This window comes from Clytia hemisphaerica, unplaced genomic scaffold (genome assembly GCF_902728285.1).
Source record: "Clytia hemisphaerica strain Z4C2 unplaced genomic scaffold, Clytia hemisphaerica genome assembly, whole genome shotgun sequence".
In the NCBI taxonomy this organism is placed as follows: Eukaryota; Metazoa; Cnidaria; class Hydrozoa; order Leptothecata; family Clytiidae; genus Clytia; species Clytia hemisphaerica.
In genome coordinates, this window is record NW_027103316.1 from 475,246 (window position 1) to 498,159 (window position 22,914).

Sequence of the window (22,914 nt, forward strand, 5' to 3'; positions counted from 1 at the left end):
AAAAAAAAAGGAATTCCTACATACATTGAGCACAATCACTAAAATTCGTTTAAAGTAAACAAAACTTTTCAATTGAATGAATTGAGTTTTTTTCCTGACATACTTCGGAAAAGAGAGGTAATCGTCAATTAGGTGGTATAATTAGCCTTTAATTGACTGACGTTGTATACGTAATTAAGGAAGGTTTTACTTCGTGATATATTTTCGAACATGATAATCTTCATCAGGAAATCATTGAGAAAAGCCTCCTTTCTTCGCGTATAGTGCGAAGGATCATCCATACAATATCAAAGAGCTCAAAATAACATCAATGAAAAGATCGTCGGAACAATATATTGTGGAGTCTTTACAACTCGAACCTCCATAACTCGAATATCTCTTTAACTCGAACAAGTTTTCTGCGGGTCCCGTCAGTTAACAATGTTATACAAACCAATCACCATAACTCAGCCCAATTTCCATAACTCAAAATTTCCACACAAGGTGCGAACAACTTTTTATTCCCCGTGCATTTTTGAGTTACGCATTTTTGAGTCAACTACATTTCCGAAGCTTCAATGTTCTTGTTCAACTCTTTTCATACGGTTAGCTTTAAGATTTGGATTCCCCAGGATATGTAGATGACTGCATAGAATCTAAAGTGATGAAATTTCCATAAATAAACCAATTAGAAATTCTCACAACTCTCACAGCCATTTTTTACTTTTTCAAGATGGCACACCACCATGCTAATTCACGAAAAGAAGAAATGGCATTCTTGTTTCTTGCATCACATCATCTCACAGCTGATTTAGAAAGAACTTGTTAAATCCATACCTCCTCTCACAGCGCAAAAAGCTTAATACGTTCGCATAACAAGCAGATTCTTTATATGAACTCCTCAAACAAACAAGATATTCATGAACGATAAATGCTACACTGTCTAAATACTAAAATTTCTTGAGAAAAATATGATTGCGCATTCAGGAGCATGAGACATGGACAACTGCATACTTTCGCGGACAGAAACTTTCGCGATTTTCGCGATTTTTAACCTTTTCCGCGAAAGTTTATACTAAAAAATTACACGAGAAATTCGCGAAAGTTTTTTCCGCAAAAAGTACACTTTATTTGCTATTTTATTTATACTCAGTTTTCAGTTTTTGTGCATTTTTATCGCTTTTTTGCCTGCAAAATGAATATCATTATTATCAAATTCGCTTAAATAAAAATAATAATAAAAAATGCGTTATATCCGCTAAATTCGTTCCAAAAGTAAAATTGGCGATTTTGCAACCTCGTGAAAGTTTTTGCCCGCGAAAGTTTCTGCTCTTAAAGTATGCAGAATAAAAGGAACTAGAAATACTAGGGAAAAACTTTCATCTCATCAATCAAAAAAGGATTTCCCTGATATCATTAAAAGATGCCAAGTGACCAAAGCATACATAGGCTGCGCGCATGCCCAGAATTGATTTTGATATAGGGGCTGCGTATTATGTAGCTGTCGGACGAGAATTTTATACACGATACGCAGCCCCTATATCAAAACATATCAGAGGGGATGCGTGCAGCCTAAAGCATACCCAAATTTGAAAATATAAAACTTAGGTAATCTGTTTATTTCGTAGATCCTTTTTAACACATTTCTATCTAACCAAAAAATCTTCTCAGAAAGAAATATAACATCTCAGTCATGCCAATTCAAGAATTTTTCTTCTTTTTTTAAATTTCTGCTCTGTCTATATTCGTGTCACTTTAAACATTCGTATGATATAAGCAAAGTGATATCAAAACACTGCCTTGTTTCCAATGCAACAAACACTATGAGAGTAAGGTAATGCTATTAGCAAAAAAAGCAAAATAGCCTTCTTGAATACTCGTTATAGCACAGCAAGCCGCTTGTAAGAATAATTAGATATAAAAAAGAAATGCTTTGATGTCAAAAACAGAAATAAGGAATCTATGGTATGAATCAAGAGAAATGCCTTTCTTTCCTTCCTCTCATAAAAGATGTTATATTTGAAACACTCATGCAATACAACCTCTAGGTTGTTTCAAGAGATGTACCATGTCAACAAGATTTCCATACCGTGTCTCGATCAATGTAAGATATTTAAACCTTCCTGACGACTAAAAGGACAAAGAGACTCCATTCAACAGAATCTCACAAGCTGCTTCTAAATCAAGGAGTTCTTTTCCGCATATAGGAGATTGCATGTTAGTTAAAATCTTTTGATTGACATGCCCGTAAGATGTAGCAGCGATTATTACGATTCCCTCTCAATCCACATGAAAACCCATGTAACAGTACACTTGTAATAAACTATGCTCTTGAAAAAGCAGTTCCAAGACACAAGCAAAAACCATAATATAAAAAAATCCATCAACAATTCCTTTAATGGCTTCTAATCATAGATAGCAAAAGGGCTAGATGTCGTACTTTTGCTGAAAAGTGTGCCGTGGTTAGGTAGGAAATCCTACCTAGGTCACGTGATATTACAATAGAATTTCAATGCTTGACTAATCAGATGCTTCGCGGGTTTTGAAATCAATAGCAACAATATTTTTTCTGATATTCAATTTTTTTTTGCTTGGAAAAGCTTAAAACACGCCATCTAGCTCTTCGGGCTTTATAAATCTTTGCTTCTAATTAGTCCACACGATACCTCAATCTTTCACTTAAACTGGTATTTTTCTTGTTGTATTCGACATTTTATCAATCCATTATTTGAGGCTGTTACTTAACCATTGCATCACCGAATGAAAATCATCTCGTGTTAAAAACAACTTGACAAATACAATGCCTTCTTGTTTTTTGACAGTAAAGATGTGTCAAGATTGTGAAACTCGACAACGCGTGATTTAGCGGTAATTTTCTCTTCCCTTCGATCGCCAAACAATCATGGCATTTCGGTGAATAATTTACTCTCACTCAACAGCAAATTTCCTACGAGGAAACTATAATCTCAAAATTATCTCTAACTAAGGATGGCCTACTTGATTAACCAGGGCTTTAAAATTAAAATCAAAATTTATGCTGAATCATTTGCGTTATAAAGATATAGTGACGCGACCAGAACTATTCAAGCAAACATCCAATTGTTACAGAAACTGGATCTACCAGTAACTCAAGAAAGTTACACTCAAAAAACGTTTCAACCAAACTCTGTCCACTCTAACTATAAAAACATTCTCCACAAACAAGACAACCATTCATATTATAATATCACTTGTTACATTTTTGAAAAACTGTCTTTTCCTCAATAAAACATTTTAATAGCATTCCCTTTTCAGATTGAGATCTTCAACAATTTCCGTTTTTTCTCCATCGAACAATCTCGTCTCCACTGCAAGACAGTTTTAAAAGTAAATGAAAAGACGTGACAAGTTTTCGTACAAACGTCTGGCTCCTCACATCAATCATTTCTGTAAGGTCAAAGGTATAAGCATCAATTTCATTGGAATACCATCTGTGTTCAACTCGAGAAATTTTTAAAAGCGTCTTAAAAACTTTTTTAATAACTTTACCAGACTTTTCTGGCGAATTTGAAATTGACGGTAAAGGCATTTTGTTATGACGCAAGGCTTTGAGTAAAAAAAAATTGTGCACGGACTAGTAATACGGACTCAAAGAAATGCTTTTATAATTCTATAAATTGAAAACAAAATCACCAAAACCACTTTATCAGAATATTTCTTCAAGCATTTCTTTGAGCGGGTGAGGAACGGTGGATTCAAAATTTCAAGGAAGACACGAAAAAGGGTTTTCTTGTTTTAACGGCCTCCAAACTACAACAATCATATGGAAAATCATTCCGCCTAAGTTACCTGTCAGAATCGAAAACGGAATATTGCACCGGCTGTCAAGCTGAAAATTGTCTGAAATCACTGATTGGATGTTCTTCATCACCTCGCCTGAAGATTACCTTAACAAGTGGATTAATTTCTGCAAAAACTTATCCTTCGAAAAATTAATATGCAAATTCTGGCCAAAACCTTTAGGGAAATAATAGCTGATTCGTGAAATTTAGTCAACGCAAAGATTTATCCACAAGGTAAGTCAACCCTTTCAGTCCCACGGTCCTTTTTTCTAAGTTTTTTAAGAAAATCGTTAGTTCAAACTTTAAAGGCTTATATCTGTGCGGACCTGACAGAATGACGGAAAGGTGTCTAGTGGTAAAGTGGTAAAATTCAATTCGCTAGAAAACAGAATTATAGAGTAACACTTTTGCTTGACCATGAAGCACAATCCAATTCCTACGAGTTAGATCAAAAAATGATGATTTCTCATGTCCAATATACTCAACATTGGCACTTAAAGGGTTAATACTAGGGTAGATCGTCAAATGGCAAAGTCAAAAAATTCAAAGTGTAATATTTTTTTGTGAAAATTTAATCTATTGTAAGACATTTTGCGCAATTTTTAACCTCCTAGGTCAAAAATCCAGCATTCCCCAGGGGGGTCTTTGATTCGCACTATAGCGAAAAATGAGTAAAAATGGCATTTTTTGCCCGTTTTAAGACTATAAAAGGCCAGGAAAGGGTCCATATGGTTTCTAATTGGTGTCTTGTACTAATATTCAACACAAAAAGACAAAATAACCCCAGCGAAATCGCTCAATGTTTCAATTTCAGGCTAAAAAGGCTGATTCTCCGATTTCTCCGATTCTGGGTAGCAAAATGCATGAAAGCAGCATTTTAGAGGACCCACAACTTTTAAACTATTTAAGGCACACACTTGAAATTTTCAGTAATGAAACACTTTAGAGAAAGCTCCAGGAAAAATCAATCTTGAGTTTTCAAAAATTTGCTATAAATCCATAATGACGCCCTAGAAATTGAGTTTTCATGCTAAATGCCAATATTTCAAGCTAAAACTTGGTTTTCTCAGGCTAAAATCTCAAAAATGATTTCAAATAAGGTCCTGAAACTTTTTGGTGTTGAAAGTATTCTTGAAATACTCTGGGAAAACCAAAATGGTTTGGGTCAGAAATTTGCCAAAGTCTGCCATTATGGAATTGTATTTCATTCTAAAACACAATATTTTGAGTAAGCTTGAGTGTTCTTCCTAAAGAAATAAAATTCATAATGGCAGACTTTGGCATATATATGTCCATTGTGAACCACTGTGATTTTCCTTGAGTGTTCCCAGAATACTTTCAAAAGACTTCAGGACCAAAAAATTTCAGGACACCATTTGAAACCATTTTTGAGATTTTACCCTGCGAAAATTATAGACTTTATCGCTAAATATCACGTTTTAGTGGGAAATGCAGTACCATATTGGCAGACTTTGGCAAATTTCTAACCCAAACCATTTTGGTTCTCCCAGAGTATATCCAGAATACTTTCAACACCAAAAAGTTTCAGGACCTTATTTGAAACCATTTTTGAGATTTTAGCCTGAGAAAATCAGACTTTAACCCTAAATATCGCATCTTAGTGGGAAATGCAATACCATAATGGCAGACTTGGGCAAATTTCTGACCCAAACCATTTTGATTCTCCCAGAGTATTTTCAGAATACTTTCAACACCAAAAGATTTCAGGACACCATTTGAAACCATTTTTGAGATGTTAGCCTGAGAAAATTAGACTTTAACTCTAAATATCGCGTTTTAAGTGGAAATGCAATTCCATAATGGCAGACTTCGGCAAATTTCTAACCCAAAACATTTTGATTCTCCCAGAGTTTTTCCACAATACTTTCAACACCCAAAGATTTCAGGACACCATTTGAAACCATTTTTGAGATTTTAGCCTGAGAAAATCAGACTTTAACTCTAAATATTACGTTTTAGTGGGAAATGCAATACCATAATGGCAGACTTTGGCAAATTTCTAACCCAAACCGTTTTGGTTCTCCAAGAGTATTTCCAGAATACTTTCAACACTAAAAAATTTCAGGACGCCATTTGAAACCATTTTTGAGATTTTAGCCTGAGAAAACCAAGTTTTAGCTTGAAATATTGGCATTTAGCATGAAAACTCAATTTCTAGGGCGCCATTATGGATTTATAGCAAATTTTTGAAAACTCAAGATTGATTTTTCCCGGAGCTTTCTCTGAAGTGTTTCATTACTGAAAATTTCAAGTGTGTACCTTAAAAAGTTTAAAAGTTGTGGGTCCTCAAAAATGCTGCTTTCATGCATTTTGCTACCCAGAATCGAAGAAAATCAGCCTTTTTAGCTTGAAATTGAAACATTGAGCGATTTCGCTGGGGTTATTTCGTCTTTTTATGTTGAATATTAGTACAAGACAACATTTAGAAACCATTTTGACCCTTTACTGGGCTTTCATAGTCTTAAAATGGGCAAAAAATGCCATTTTTACTCATTTTTCGCTAAGTGCGAATCAAAGACCCCCCTGGGGAATGCTGGATTTTTTACCTAGGAGGTTAAAAATTGCGCAAAATGTCTTACAATAGATTAAATTTTCACAAAAAAATACTACACTTTGAATCTTTTGACATCATGCTAAAAATGGTAGTTGACGATCCCTATTAATACTCGTTTATTGTAAGATGTTTGATCTCCAGCAAAAAAGCCTCGATAATCGGCGTGATTTACTCATCATCCACGGTAAAACAAGTTAAGCTGAGTCATCCAAACATCAGTTATATCCAGAGGTCAAAATTGATGTTTTCTAGCTTAACTTTACTTCAAGTTTTGCAAAATCGGAAGACTAGACTCTAAATTATTCATGGCCAGAATATTGTAAAATGGGCATATTTTAAAACAGTTTTTCATAAAAAGACTCCTCCTTTGTCATCAAGTGTCCTAAACTATAAAAATAATATTTCAAACACTGAAGGGAATAAAATAGTTCAGACCCCGTCCAGACACTTTCCGAAATATACATAGATGTAAATGCAGTTAAGACATGTTATACAGCCAACTCTCTGCAATTCTAACCTTTATTATTTGAATCTTTCTGTAATTCGAACTAAATCATTGGTCCCCTCAGCTGGAAAATAGTGTAAATTGCTCTCTATGTTGAATTTCTAATTGTATTGCACTTGGAAGGTTGGAGAGTACTTAAAGTAGATATGCGAGGCGAATATTTCAAAAAACATGTTGGAACAAGTGACCTACCTGGTTGTCCCCATTTAACACATATATAATTGATATCTACATAAGCGTGACCATGAAACAATCATTCAGAACACAAATAGTGACGATCTATTAAAATTAGTCGTTTGTTTCTTATGGTAAAAGAACGTTTAGAAACCAAAATTTCATGCTCTTGAAATATTCTTTCATATTCAAGACTTCGAGAGCAAAAAAACATATCTCATCAAAAAAATCAGTAATTTCAAGAACATTGATGTATGCTTATTAATAGTGATTCTTATAGATAAAGATGCGTTGTTTGAGCTGAAAAATTCTTTTTTTACAAAAATCTGCTTGAGCCATCTTTTACCTACTTTCATGCAAAAAGTCAGAAAAAACAATGATCCAATATTTCACAAAGTCCAAAAAACCCTTTTTTTAGCCGTTTTTTAGCTGAAATTTACCCCTAAATTTGTTTTTTTGAAAATCGGGCTCCGTCACATTCGAGGGTTTATAGTTATGCATCTTTGCTCAAAAAATCATAAAGAATGAAAGAGCCAATCTCGAGAAGAGCTAATACCTAAGTAATTGATAATGTGCTTATAAAAGAATATCGAATTTGGCCTATTTTCCTATAAAAACACGCCAGGCAACCAAAATTTCATGTCTAAACACACATATTTTTTAAAAGTAAGCCCTCCTGAGCAAAAAAAACATCTATCTCATAAAAAAATGGAGTAATTTGACTAAGAACATTGATGTATGCTTATTAATAGTGATTCTTATAGATAAACATGCGTTTTTTGAGCCAACAAAATTTTTTTGCAAAAATCTGCTTAAGCCATCTTTTACCTACGATGGTACCCTACTTTCATGCAAAAAATCAGAAAAAATCAAAAATCAACGACCTAATTTTTCACAAAGTCCAAAAAACCCGTTTTTTAGCCGTTTTTTGGCCCAAATTTGCCCAAAATTTTTTTTTTGAAAATCGGGCTCCGTCACATTCGAGGGTTTATAGTTATGCATCTTTGTGCAAAAAATCAGAATTAACTAATGAGCCAATCACGAGGAAAGCTAATAACAAACGAACGAACGAACGGACAAAGATTAATTTATAGGACCTCCACCGGGGTAGGTCCAAAAAAAAAACTATTTCTAAGGCACGCAATGTGTTTTTGAAACTCATATAAAAAAGTTCCACCATGCAAGTAAGCCTCAAGAAGTTGTTGATGTGAAATGAAAGTCACCAAACTTTGAAAATCAAAAATAAAAATTGTTGTTTACTCACATTGCTTTTTCCAGGCTTCAACCGTTTGAGTCGATTCTGAGGATGTCCAGACAGTCTTGCAGCAAACCTACCGAAATACAGACGTTCATCTCAATGTTATACAGAAGTCAGAATTGTTACGACATTATATAAAAATCTTAATCCAAATATCTAGTCTCCTAGCATACCCGTGGCACCGTAGGAAGATCTGCAAGAGTTGTCAATTCTCTTTGAGATCTTAATCCAGATATTGGATGAACATTAATAAAATGTCAATCATAAACATTACATTAGATCCCCGTCGCTTTTGCTTTTGTACATTCCTGTCTCAGAACTCCGGTGGGGATTTGCTCCTCGATGGGGATAAAACTTCCTATTTAAATCCCAATGGGGATAGAAATTCTATTGTTCCAAGGTTAAAAAATCCAGTGGAATGGTTTTGGAGTGCAATTTTCAAACATTGAATTTCGAACAGGGATGAAATCAAAGTAAATTTCTCACAGTGGGGCTGAGACACAGGGGTGTTTTTGTTTCCACGCAAAAGGTTTTGAACGATTTTGCTAAATAATTGCAGCCCTTTAGAACAGAGCGTGGTGCTAACTGAGCCAGTTTGATTTTCTTGGTAGCTTAACAACTGAAGATCTCATAGTATAGATCGAAACAAATATACCCCTTTTGTCACAACTTATCAGGGGTCCCGGGGTCTAATTTCCGAAAATCGCTCAGAAAATGATAACCTCTAACCAGTTGAGAACACACTCCAGATTTGTAAAAACAGTAAAAGACTTTACCGGCAAGGTGTCAATTCTAAATAAATGTTTAAAGGGACATAACAGTACTTGCGAAATTTGTAAACAAACTGTATGCAGCGGATACAAAATCAAAACAAATGTCACATGTCAAAATAAAAAATCAAACCAAATATGGCTAATTTTGATTGTTCAAAAGTTTGTTTTGGACACGTGATTTTAATTGTTCTCTTTAATGTCACGTGATTCACGCAATGTTTACATTTTACTACTTTAATGTCCCTTTAAATTGAATCTCAATGAAAAATAAGATTAAAAAACTAACATGCTATTGCTATGAACAACAAAAACGTGAAGATTTTTTGACACTATCAACATCATGTAAAACAGATGAAAATTTGAAAAAGTAAACTTACAATCTAAGAACGCATCCATCTTTCAACCATTTTAAAATACCGTCTTCTCGCGGAGCATAGTACTTTGTTACATACTGTAAAAAAAGAGAATTGATCGATTTGGTAAAGAAAATCCACATTATCAAATCATTCTAGATAGGATTGAAAAACTCTCTAAAGGTTGAAAAGGAAGCCGTTGTCCCGAAAATTTTCCTATTTTTTGTCATTTTAGTTTTTTGCGTTCTGATAGGGTCCCAAATCTACCAGACAGGATCCACTTTTCAAACCCCAGCGGTACGTCCCCGCCGGTCGTCCAGGTCAGACCGTTCTCGATGAAGTTGATAAACTCCAAAAAAAGCTATAGATTTTTCATAATCCAAATAAGGTCGAGGATATCAATTGTAGCTTTGGTTCATTTCAATTTCGTGATCATATTGTTCCATAAAAATGAAATAGCGCATTCGTTTTTCTTTTCTCTTAAAAATATTTTTTTGATTTAGTGTATTTTTTATCAGTGAATTTTTTAGGGGGGGGGGGGGGGGGGGGGGGGGGGGGGGGGGGGGGGGGGGGGGGGCATAGCCGCTGTTTTAGAGAATCGCTGGAATCATCCCCATAGCCAATAGCCTTGTAACTGAGAGCAACTGTTCTTGCAGAACTCGCAGTGAAACCCAAGCAACTGGCCAAAGCCATGCCTTTTTTACCACGTACATATAGATAGAGTTTGTAGAGGTCGAGTTAACTTTGGGTTATACAAAAAGCAATTATGCAAAAAGAGGGTCTTGTAGAGCCCTTTCGAAATTGACGTCACAAAATAATGGACGTCAGAAAAAGAAGTTGTTCCAGCGCAACAAAAACAATTCGAAAAAATTCAACAGTTTCAAATCAAGTTTTTCTTTGCTTGAGAATTGAAGAACTTTTTTTCAAAATTTGATAGTTTTGAGACTTTTGGTAAATATAATGAAGTTTCATATTGAATCGACAAAAAAGATTTTTGGTATCGATGCCGATCGAATTCTGTTTTGTCCGAAGAAAAGTTTGGCTGCAGCAAAGTTAAAACTTTTCAAACAGGTACGTTCTGATTTGTTTCCTATTCCATGAAAAACGTTATGCTGTTTTTACCCACAAAACGAGACCTGTTTTAACGGCAAAACTTTGGATTCGCGTTAACAAGCTGCATAGACAAAAGAAATTTCCCCAATAGACGATATCGGCTTTCCGAATTCTCCCCAAGTGATGACCCATGATGCATTGCGCAATGCACTGGGTTCGATTCCCACTCGCAGCGGTTCACTTGGCAAATGAATGAACCTTCGCCCGGGTCAAACCATGCCATGTGAGGGGAATTGGGTAGTCAGTTCAAGGTGCTGACGGGACGCTAATTGAAAACGTCTATAGTTGCGAAAATGGGCCTCAAAGCCTCCTGCGACTCAACCAAATAGAAATAGAAATATAAGTCTATATTGTGAAAGAAATTCTCAAAACTAAAAGTTCCATAAGAATCACTGTGTTAATATTTTATTGAATTTCCAGCTCAAATATTCAGCCATCAGTTTTGTGATTGTGTTCTGTTTTCTGATGTTGGGTGCACTCCTCTTCTATTACATCGAACACTGCTACACACCTACGCCCCGGAGAATCGAACGTCATGAAAAAGCTTATCAAGACTTGTGCGCTAGAGTAGCCCTCCTCCAAACAAACCTCTCTCTGATCAACAACACATCACAAAGCAATAATTACAAAAACGAACTGGCAGATTACGCCATTGAGCTTTGTACAAACGCCAAACCCAAAGATTACACACGGCGGTGTGAGATGGCTATCTCGACTTTGGCTGAATGGTTCGACTACACCTGCAGTGTCACTTTCACCATAGGTAAATATTTTATACTTCAGAATAACAAAATTTGTTCGATGATAGATCTCTTAGATTTTTGTAAATCCAGGGTCAAAACAAATCTGTGCGCAATCGTTGAATTGACAAAGTGCGCATGTGCTGACTGCTTAATAGTTTACAGCCTTGACATCTGTCAGTCAAAATTAATTCAGGGTCGATAGATACAAAATTTACAACATATTGTTTCCATAGGTTTCGGACGGATTGTACCATACTCAAGGATCGGAAAAGGTCTGACCATCCTATACGCTTTCCCTACCATTGCATTGGGAATGTCACTCTACTTAAGCGCGGGACACGTAGTGACGGCGTTTACAGAAGCGTGCGTATTACTTTTCTACAACAATATGTTGAATCGAAGGTTAGAGAAGAAGACGTTCAGCGTGCACGTGATGGTGGTGCAAACGTTCTTTACTTTCCTCTTGTGGGTTGCCTTCTCCTTTGTCTGCATGTACTCCTCATACCAGACGGTCACCGAATACAGTGATGCTTTCTACATCGCTTTTCTTACCATTAGTACCGTCGGCTTTGGAGATTTCTCCTACTCGAGCGAAAAAGCCTTTCGAACTCACTTCTTGGTATGGACCACACATGCTGTATTATTTACCATCAGTACTGGCGCAATCGCATATCTTATGTCCAGTGTCAACGAATTGATTGCTAACGGCAACATCAAGATACCCAAATGGTGCATGAGAAGTGCCCGAAAAAGCAGCGTGGTTCCTGCTGAAGTTTTGACCAAAGTCAAATCTTCTTTTAGAAACTTAAATAAAAAGAAAGAACAGTCTGCCTCTAAAATAACTGAAATATCTGCAAATAATCCCAAACAAATCTTCCTCTCCCCTTCTACAGCAATCAATAGTGTTAGGACTAAAAAGAATCAAGTGAAACCAAAAATAAAGAAATTGAAAGTTCGACGGATAAAGAACCAGATCTGTCAAGGACAGAAAAACCAAACGAGGACACAAAAGACAATCAGGCCGATACAGCAGCTGCTGATAAAGACATTGAGAAGGGGTCAGAGTATACAGCTGTAGAAGCTTTTGATGCAAAACAAGAGAATTCATCTGAGTCAATGAAAAGTTGGGCTTCTGTTCATTTTAAGACGAAGAAGAGGAAAAACAAAAAATAGACATTTTAAGTGGACGTAGAGATGATAGCGACAGCATTGAACACAGTTGAAGATCCAGACAAGTCGGTCCATTTTTATCATGAAGATCCTACACCAACAACTCCTTCACCGGGAAAGAAAATTCTCACACGGAAAAGACTTCTTTCGACGTGTGAAAGGCAATCCATACTGAAAGCGTTGTTAGTAGTAAAGAGATTCTCCAAAGCATTCACCACCTGCTAAAGTCAGGTTGAAGATTGAAGACTTAACATTTAGACGATTTTTTTCATAACAGATAACATTTTTATGTTTTTGTATTAAAACCTTGGATATTTTACCAAGTTACTGATGAAAAATTACTTGTTCTAGATTATTCAGTCTAAATCAACCATACTCTGCGGGAAGGAATCACCCTTTAAAGTATCAGTATCAAAAATAGTCGTTTGCTTTATTTATATGAAAATTGCAAGAGAAAAATATGATTATTTGGGCCGAGGAGAGTGGTACTAGGGTTGCGAGGTGACGGGTTTGTCCGAACCAATGTTTGAAAATCAACCCTTGGAGAGACTGAATTTCGATAATTTCTCTTCCTTTTTGATGTTTTTACACCCCTTGGAGAGACTTATTATACCAATTTTCAAACTCTAGTCCAAATTAGGAGAGTTTATGACCCTTTGAGAGAGTCGATTTCTGATATTTCGTAATTTTGGGGCCCTTTCAGAGACTTGATTGCTGTTTTATGGTTTTTGTACCCCTAAAATTACTTGTTCTAGTTATTTCTGTTAATTATTATTCAGTCAAAATCAACCCTACTTTGCGGGAAGGAACATTATGATGACAAAAATAGAAAATGATTATTTGGGCCGGGGCGGTACTAGGGAGTTGCGAGGTGATTTTCGAAGGTGTAAAAAGGATGGCTCGTACATATCCGATACCCGTTCCCATTTTGCTTCAATACCTCCCCAGGTACTTTAGGTCATACTTTTTAAATAGGTCATTAAATTTAAAGGATTTGAAATTTTCTTATTTTGAAGCATTTTCCTGTTTGACGATATAAGGCATATCCTTGTTTTTATTTTTAATTTAGTATGAGACCTGTCCCATAAAGTTGAAAGAGAAAGGCTCTATAACCACAAAGTTAAAAAAACAGTGTTGAATTGGTCTTTTCATTCTACCAAAATATAAATAGCAAGGCGTAACATTGTATGGTGACGTCACCAAAATGACGTTACCTGCGTCTGTCTTTCCTTGTGTGGGAGTTAAGAAAACACCAGGAGATCCAAAACAGAAAATAACTAGTCATAGTGGATTTCATTGAATATTTGATCAGCAGGGCCAGCTTGACATGCTGTTTTATCCAATTTATTTATGTAACATTATACTCCCAACTGGCTAAAAAAGGCAAAAAGTTCGTTCAACAAATTGACAGGGTAACAATTAAAAAGACAGAATGACAGCAGATTTTACATTCCTTTAAACACTGATAAAATACTTTGACGTTTGTTGACGAAAATGAAAGAGCTGAAATCTTAACTCATGTCAAAAGTGATTGATATTTGTCACTATCCAATTTTTTTCATCTCGCTGTTTTTGGTTTAATTTCCAGGTTAGACAATTCACAGTTGGACTAGTAAACTTAAATGGATGATTGTTTGTTTGAAAAGTATAAAAGTTGTTTATTAATTTGAATCTACAGAAACAGATGGACGGTGGAACGGTAAAGAGCTTGCATGAGAATTTTACAGGGACCATGTTCACACGTTACTGTTCCGTTTCGATCCGGTATGGTTTTCGTTACGGATCGAATGTGTTCATATTGGTTTCGGAACGTTTTGAAGCAAAAAAACGGAGCAGTTCCGTTCCGATGAAAAAAGTGGAGCGAAACTTTGCGATCTATTTTGCTTTGTATTGTAACGTGTTCTTTTTTAACGTTTCGAATTTTGACGTTCACACTTGTTTCGGGACCGTTTCGGAACGGAACGGAACGGAACCGTAACGTCTGAACATGGTCTTAAAATCATGAAATTTCAGGGCATTTGAGACGGACGTGATCATTTCATGTGCGTTTAAGGAAGAAAGATAAAATTATGTCTCTGCTTTGCAAATAATTGAACAAAACACATATAATAGCGTTTAGGGTGCATTTTGCGAGAAGCATGTTATTAGTAAAATATGACATGAAATTTCATTGTTTGAGGGCTTGGTTTACAAAACATTCGTTGAGCGAGACGTGTTTTGATGTTTTCATACATCCGGTATGAGGTATTCTAGTGCAAGAGAAACAAGGTCACATCTATGTAGCTGAGCTAGCTAGCAAACAACTTTTGGTGTAGACAAGGTCACTATGTAGCACAGACAGTGAAATGTTTTTGGGTTTTCTTAGAGGAAAATGTCAAGTAGTAGATAGGAGAAAGATCTTGGAATTGAAAAAGATTTCGTGATTACGTCAATTTATATATTCGAACACCGTTTTGGTCTTTTCCATGGCATCGATAGTTTTCTGCCGATACGACTTTTAGAAATGGTAAATTTTTTCTGCAATTACATTCTTTCTGTAACATTGTAACGTCATTCTTTGGTTACAGAGTTTTTAACAAGGGCTTATCAGTAGACCCCTAGCGAAAATGACTTCTGAGGCATTAGAAAGAAATTATTGTGGATGTGTCTCTAGTATAGATAGAGAAGAGGTCAAGAACAATAAAGTTTGGCATCATGACTTTATTCATGACATGGTTTTGAAGATACGAAGAAAGGTAAAAGTAACTATTATCTATTTTAACTAAGTAGGTTTGCAGTCCATATTTGGGTAAGGCGATAAAGTCAATCCGATTTGATTTTATCGTAGAAACCAGCTAAAAGAAAGTATGAGATAAATATGGCATGTAATTACACTTTTTTCTATTTGGGAAGCTAAATATATCTCTCGTCAATTGTCAAATATGACAGTTCACCTAAAATGTTTCCAAACTTAGATTCCAATTTTCTCAAAGACAATATCAAGTTGATTAGGAGGTAAAGATTTTGAAAAGACACGAAGCAGTCCTCCTCGGTGAATAAAATTGACAAGTGTTTTATCATCAACCAAAACAAACACATAATTTGGTGTTTTCAAACGTTTTACGTATTTCCTCTTCCTGGTCAAAACATAAACAAGGCGATGAGAACGAGGCTATGATTGGGATATTTCATCACCTTTTATAGCCATGTGTTCCTACTTGATCATGTGAACGCCCGAAATATATGAGCCATGGTTTTAGGGTCACATAATTCACTAGGGTTGAACGCAGGGTTATAGCTTATCCGGTACAAATCTTTTTTGGAAGTATCGTACTGATCGATTAGATCTACAATCTGTGACTAAATATTGTGGTAAGAATTCCCCCCTAATTCCCTCCCCCTTCTAGTATCAATGTTGATGTGTGGAAAGGCTGTCACCATTCCCAAAAAAGGCTCGCATCAAAAATGATATTAGGGGGGGAGGGATTTTCAATAAATTGCCACATATTTTGTCACTGATTGAAGAAACACGGGTTTAGCGAAAATTGTTCTACAAAAAACCCCTGTATTGCGACAGTGTAAAAATCTTACTAAATGAATCTTGAGGCGATCATGCTGGCATCTGACAAGGTTAGCTATCTTCTCACTATAGAACTATAGCGAAGGTTAGAAGTTAAATGTTTTGGCAATAAATAAAATAAGCATACCCTGTCCAAGGAAACAGAATTTTCTTCCGTACATTTCTTAACATGTAACGAAAAGAAATTTTCTATTGATCAATGTCACACCACTTTTGGAAGTGTTTAAAAAAATACGTCAGTTTGATTCTAGAAGTAGAGTTTGCGGTGTTTGAAAATGTATACAGTAGGCAATGTGTGAAGGTAGTAGTTTTCGATACAGTTTTCGATACTTCTTTCCCGCATACCCTGTATAGTGCAAAGTTAAAAGGTTTCCAGAGCAGAAAGGAAGAATTTTTGAATGGTATGTCGATCTTCGACATTTTACGTGCTCTTCAAGTTGACGTCAATGTTTTGACGCAATGAAAGTCTTTTAAATGGACGAGTGAATAACGTTTTTGAGAACAAGAGGAACGTTAATCAGCAATAGGATGATGATTGATTGCTTCAAAAGATTGACATCAATGAAAAGTTGTTTATCTTGCCAATAAAAACGAATTAGCATCTATTGTTGTTGTTTTTCTGTTTTAAGGAGGTCGTAAAAACGAGAAGGAACCGAAAGTTTGCTAACTGGATGGAGGAGTTTGTGTAAAAAAGGTTTCGTTAGTTAAACATATCATTTTTCTGAGAAAAGAGTGCAAAAAAATCCTTGCTCACAAATGGTTTTTTGTTGGTATATCAGAAAGGTATTCTTTTAGTATTCACTGCAGTATTATCCTCAGTTTTGGTGGAAGTGACAAACTGACAGTATTTTGATTCTCTGGAACTATGGAAACATTAGAATTATTGAAACCAGTGGAGTATAAAACAACCGACCCTCAAAATTAGTTGAATACCAATATCTGGATAGTTTTGTTAGTGAACAGGAATGGAATTTCGATTGAATCATTTATGATTCTGGTTATGCAACAGCCTGTACAAGGAAGTTTTATTCTGCTTGGAAAAAACTCTATCAGTTCGGATAACGTTTTAACAACGTAGCAATAGTGACAAGATGAGAAAGTCGCAATTGACTGAAAGATTTTCCCGGTAGTTTAGAAAGTTTAGAAAACGACATCAAAGGATGTTGTACACATCAAAGCAACTTTGGAGGAAGTACGTTTTCGTACACGGATGTTATGTACAGGCCTGAGGAAGGACACTGGTTTCTTTTGGTTGGTTTTGAAGAGGCTTCCAAAAAGGAAGAGGAACAACACAGTTCAGTATTTAATAGAGTTATCGATCAACATGGTACAAATAACAACAGTTTTTAAAGGAGATGGTTCACAAAAGTGTCAGGCAGCAAAGTTTCAAATTTTTGGACCTAAAGATAGAGATCTTCGAGCTTATCAGTATAAGGCACATTTCGTAAGTAATTAAGCTCTACTAAATTAATTAAAGTTAACGATGCGTGCTCTTATCAGCATCTAAAAAAATTCGTTTGGAGACGAAATGTAATGATGATTCTCTTGAAGATCTCAAATAAGAGACTTCTCACAATTATTCTCAGAAAACATGTTAAATGTCCTCGAAGAAAGATAACTAATTAGCATCATGGCTATAATCCCCCAATTTATATCTGAGACACTTCACATGGCTCCCCTTTCCCCCACTGTCAGCGTTGAGTACTCGGCCATTTCCGGACTCAACACTGATAGTGGGGTCCGGGGCACGGATTTTTATCTTACAAAAATATTTAGAATTCTTCTGTCTCATATTTGTGGGGGATTGTAGGTCAACATACACCTATTTCAACTCCTTCTAAAATTGACACATACATGTGGGTTTGTAGAAAAACCACTAAACGAAAGTTATATCACAAAGTTTTGGCAGCCATCTATGTTGCTAACGGAAATACAAATAATATTTACGAGCAATCAAGACAAACAAGATATTGTTTCAAGTGGAATTCATAAGAGAGCCGAGGGTAATAAGCTAGGATTGTGAAATGTAACAAATTGTTTGGGAGTTAATTGCTCTGTCAATTCAGAGGATAAGAAAGATACAAATAGAATGAATGTGAATCAGAATTGTAAGCGATTGTCTAGACAGGGTATGTTTTACTGGTCTTGTAACTGTTTCTGCTAGAATTCAAGAAATGATAGCCAAGTTTTATCGAAATAGAGAAAGTTTTGGAATTAGGAAGGTTCGAATGATACCTAGTGAGTAAAAACACTAAACGTAAAATACATGTTTTTTTTTATAAGAACGTCCAAAATTTTTGAAGCCTTCAGATGTTCTTAACTTTTTGAGTTTTAAGCCTGTTCTTAACATGTTCTTATTTTCACCATTTTTGAGCATTTTTGTCCATTTTCCTTAGAAAACAGGTGTCTTAGCCCACGAAGCTTTAAAATGAACTTGTTCTTAAGAGTTTGGCCACGGAAGCCTTATGTTCTTATATAGTTTGTTCTTATAAAAAAAACGTGTAAACGTGTAAAATCGATTACAATCTCATTTCGCGTGAAAGTTTGTATCAGTTTTTTGATCAGTGACAATTGGAGTCATTGAAATTGAAATCAAATCATGTTTCATTTATACAAATTGATGATTTACGAATTTGATGTTTTGACGCCCTCGTTTTTTGATATGAGGTGCGAAGTTTAGAATATGATGTTTTGGTAGCCATTTCATATTTTGTGATACCCATAGGTCCTTATGTAATCATTTTCGAAAACTGAGAACCAAAAGAGGACTGAAAGATGAACCAAGTGTGAATCTTACACCTTTATGACGAATTCATTATGAAATTTTTAAAATACCTTTAATAGTTGTTACTTCCTTTGTAAAGTGTTGTAACCAGAGAAAATTTTGGTCCCGAATCATTTCGAACGTCACGTCATGGAGTGCCCTTTACTCATAACCACAAGTTTTAAGGAGCTGATATTTCCGTCAGAGGTCAGTGGGTCAGTACAAGTCATATGTAACCGATACAGCTGTGGCATAAATTATTGATTCTATAACACATTTTTGGTCATTACTGATTCTTCTATAAAAGCAGGGATGTAAGTAACGGGTGTTGTTTGCATATTCTTTTGAAACAAACTGAAAGATGCCATCAGTACTTCAAATAGTGAAGCGTGCCACGAGGAAAAAATTTCAAGAATTTGAAGTACTTTTTGAGAGGTAGGTCGAATCTGAAGTGAAGCTTTATTTAGACGAAACTCCAGTAACCAATAACATAGTCAGTTCAAGTTCGTTCCATAAAAGGGTATAAGAACTAATCGAGAGTACTAAAAGATCTGTACAGGAGAAAGAAATGCATATCTTGCATTGCAACGCTTTTTTGCGGTTCAGTTAATTCCATAGTACTTTCATTTCGCCAATCGTTCGGTCTTTTTATTGTGTTCAAAATAAAATAGTGGATCATTCTGCAACAATTTCACTCTCGAAATAAGAAGAGATTAATTTCCAGATGGAGGCCAAGTAGTGTGGAATAGTGTTTGGTAATTCTGGTGAAACGAGATGGAATTAAGGAGTGGTTTGATGGAAGTTTGTTCATTAAATGATAATTAATTAAAATGGTATTGGATGATCAGCTTTTACTAGTAAATAGCTGCTTTTACTTATTTCAGTTATATAAGATTTGTTGTTGGATAAGTATTGATAGGCTATCCCAGCTAGTAATCAACGTCAAAACAACGCCCATTTGACATTCATAACGTCCAAATAACGTTAGATGTACGTTAAAACAACGTTGTCTGCTTGCTGGGATATGGAGTAGTTTTAGTACCTTTCAAAATCAATTTTCGATTTCTTAAGATTTCAGTGAAAATAGCATTCAACGATAATTGTTTTAAATGAGAAGGCTCGTGTTTAATATAGATAAGGAAACTTTCACGAACTTCTGATAAGAGATTTGTACTGTAAAATATACTCATATAAATACAGTAATCATCAGTGACGTCTGTTTGGTGATCGCTAAGCTCCTTTGCACTGAGTGCGTGGTCCGATGTGTGGAAAAGGAAACTCGTTGGAAAATATTTTTATTCTGATCGTCAGTTTTGTATAAGAAACCTAATTTCCCCTCGATCTTTTTATCGATCTCATTCGTAGAGACTTATCAACTTTTAGGTGCCTTGAAAAATCATGTTTAGGTGTCGTGAGGGATGAGCCCAAAAATCTCGTCACATCTATTAACGAAAATGCTTAATACGCAATCAAACTCTTATCGAAAAGGCGCGAGTATTAGAATCGCTAGGTGCGACAAAAACATATGAAGCAATTGAGAGGTCATGCAATATCCCTTTTTATTGATGTTGACTTTAAGTACAAAATATTTCTTGCATAAGAAAACTGAAAGTTAGCTTGTTGACTTTTAATTAGTTAGAATCAGAAATAAGTCTTTTTTTGTATGATACTTATTGCTAAATAGTCCCAAAGGTCCTTTGCGAATTTCGAAAGCATATTATTCTAGACAACAATAAGTAGAAACTTTATAACGTTGTCAGACTTAACCATACATGTTAAACAGTTTTAATTTTCTTACAAGAAAAATGTTGATATTAGTTTTAGAGATGACATCAAGATTTTGATTGCGTCAATCTCAATCGATGATCAAAACATGATGTGAAAACCGGGTGCGTTTCAATTGTTTAAGAAAGCTGTTTGTATAAAATGCCTGATTATTACAATCAGAACTCATCATTATTCATTTTAATGAGGTGCGTCGTATAAAAGCATTTCAATAGCTCACAATGGTTAGTATGATCAGTCAGTCAGCATCGGAAGTTAGACCTGATAACAGCTTATTTAAATCTATTCTGTTATTTAAACATTCTTTACCTCTTTATTTCTATAGAGCGATTAAACAAAAATAATCAAAAATCAATAAAAATAGAAGTGGTATTAACGAAAAGAGCTTGAGAAGCAGTCGACAGTTATTCGATCGAACAACGCGAACCAATCCAGAAGCTTATCCGTTTAAGAAGGCTGTTGTTCAAGTTGGGTACATAAATAGGACAGATCGAAAGATAAGAGAACTTGGGAAAATTGAAATAAGAAAGATGAGATCACAACAAGAAATTCGTATCATGATCCTGGGCGATCATTCACTCTGCTTCGAACATGTTTTACGACCCTATTTCAACCTGAAAACTGGACAAGATACCAAATTCATCCTTGAAGAATGCGAAACAAAAGGAATCAACATGAACTTAGACAAGAAGCCTGTTAACTTGAACGTTCGTGTAGCTACCACACGGACAGGGATGTCACGTGTGCCAATGGATAAGATACGAATCAACGACTATAAACGCAGAATGGAAGATATTGATGTCATCATGCTGTGTTACTTCCAAAACAATTCCAAAACATTATACAACGTCCGCACAAAATATTTGGAAGAAATCAAACAATACTTTCCTAAAACGCCTTACTTTTTGGTCGGTGTTAATATTGAGGAATCGATCGACGGATGTGTGAATCCACTCAAGGAGACGATTAACATCCAGGACCGATGGTTGAAACGCGATCTACAAGTCACCTCCAAAGAAGCTAAAAGAACGTCGCGGAAGATCAAAGCACGCGGCTCCGTCCAATGTTCCGTGTTGCGAACGAGTGAGGAAGGGACTGAGGAGAATCATAACGAACAAGAGGAAGCCGTCTTTGATTACGACGTCGATAAATGTAAAACCGTCAAAACGGCTATCGATAAAGTCGCAAAGTTTGCATTGAAACGGAAAAATGCACCCTGTATTTTCCCATTCAAACAAATTTAAAAAAGGAGTTTAAAATTCTTGAGACAATGTGGTGTCGCTAGATAGATTTTAAAGATAACGAACTCATTAACCCTCCTATAAAGATTAATGATTATGATAAAAAAGCAATTAAAACAGGGGCAACCCTATCAACCGCTGTACGTGCTTTAGAACTGAGAGCAATTCAAAATGCTTGAAAATTGTGTTTGTTTTTTTTTCAAACTGTAAATATTTCTTATAAATGAGAAACAATTGTAAATATATTTAAAAGAGAATTTTTATCATTAACTTGTGTGTTTTTATGTAGGGAAAAAGTCATAACCCAAAAACAGATAAACATAAATAAACGTTACGAAATGATTTGTTAAGTGTCACTTACTTTACTACCCTTCACTTTTGTAAATCCCAAGACCAGTGGGAAAGCTCTTCCTGAAATTCTCGAGCATTTTCTCATACAGTTTTTTTTATTTCATGGTGTAATATGTAATGGGCGTAGTAAACCCATTCTTTTGCATGTCCTGATACAATGCTGGACAAAAGGTTTGTAACACTTCTGCAATATTTGCAAAATACTTCAATATCGATCAAAAACAAGTTCCCAAGAGGCTCTGGGTGCTTTCCAAACCTATCCAAAGCTGTTCAAAGTCTCTGAAAGTCACCCACTGCAGTCCAACCGCAAGGGCAAACCACAAGGGCTTGATCAACTGGCTTACACCAGTATCAAAACGCTGATTTTTGCTTGTGGTTCCCTCAAAAGCAATTCAAAAGCAATTCAACGACTTCGAAAGTGTTTTTCTTAACTTCCGTCCCCTTTCAGACACATTGGAGAGTCATTTTGCTCTATTTCTCATCATTTTTCACTGAAAATTCATTTGTCTACAACCTTTTGTCCGGCATTGTAGGCTCTAACTTCATGCAGTGAATGAGTCATGGCAAGTTATCGGTTAAAAGTCACCCTCAAGCACACGCATAAAAAGAATTACAATTTATGACGCATCAGAAAAAGAGTTTATTTTTCCTGGTGCTCCTCATACAATTGATGAATGAGTGACAAGCGAAATTAACTTGTGGTAAACCAAATCAAACCGAGAACTCAACCACAAAATTCTTCTGCACTAA

At 35.6% G+C, this 22,914-nt stretch overlaps 2 protein-coding genes across 4 annotated transcripts in view; one reads left to right on the top strand and one right to left on the bottom strand.

The window, feature by feature from the left end:
* LOC136814185 (uncharacterized protein DDB_G0284459-like) overlaps positions 1-22,914 on the bottom strand; it is a 66,247-nt gene that overhangs the window by 23,331 nt on the left and 20,002 nt on the right. For all 3 annotated transcript variants that reach the window (XM_067070695.1, XM_067070703.1, XM_067070712.1), the window contains 2 exons: positions 9,463-9,536; positions 8,319-8,385 (listed from right to left, as the gene is read on the bottom strand). In XM_067070695.1, the coding sequence (XP_066926796.1) occupies positions 8,319-8,385; positions 9,463-9,536 (141 nt within the window). The remainder of the gene's footprint in view (positions 1-8,318; positions 8,386-9,462; positions 9,537-22,914) is intronic.
* Positions 10,311-12,819, top strand: LOC136813779 (open rectifier potassium channel protein 1-like). Its single transcript, XM_067070271.1, has 3 exons — positions 10,311-10,509; positions 10,972-11,314; positions 11,528-12,819. The coding sequence occupies exons 1-3, from the start codon at positions 10,399-10,401 to the stop codon at positions 12,370-12,372; spliced, it is 1,299 nt and encodes a 432-aa protein (XP_066926372.1). The 5' UTR covers positions 10,311-10,398; the 3' UTR covers positions 12,373-12,819.

Coding starts and splice junctions, on each gene's coding strand:
- LOC136813779 (XM_067070271.1), top strand. CDS start 10,399: ATGAAGTTTCATATTGAATCGACAAAAAAGATTTTTGGTATCGATGCC. Junction 10,510..10,971: donor AGTTAAAACTTTTCAAACAG/GTACGTTCTGAT, acceptor TTGAATTTCCAG/CTCAAATATTCAGCCATCAG. Junction 11,315..11,527: donor CAGTGTCACTTTCACCATAG/GTAAATATTTTA, acceptor TTGTTTCCATAG/GTTTCGGACGGATTGTACCA.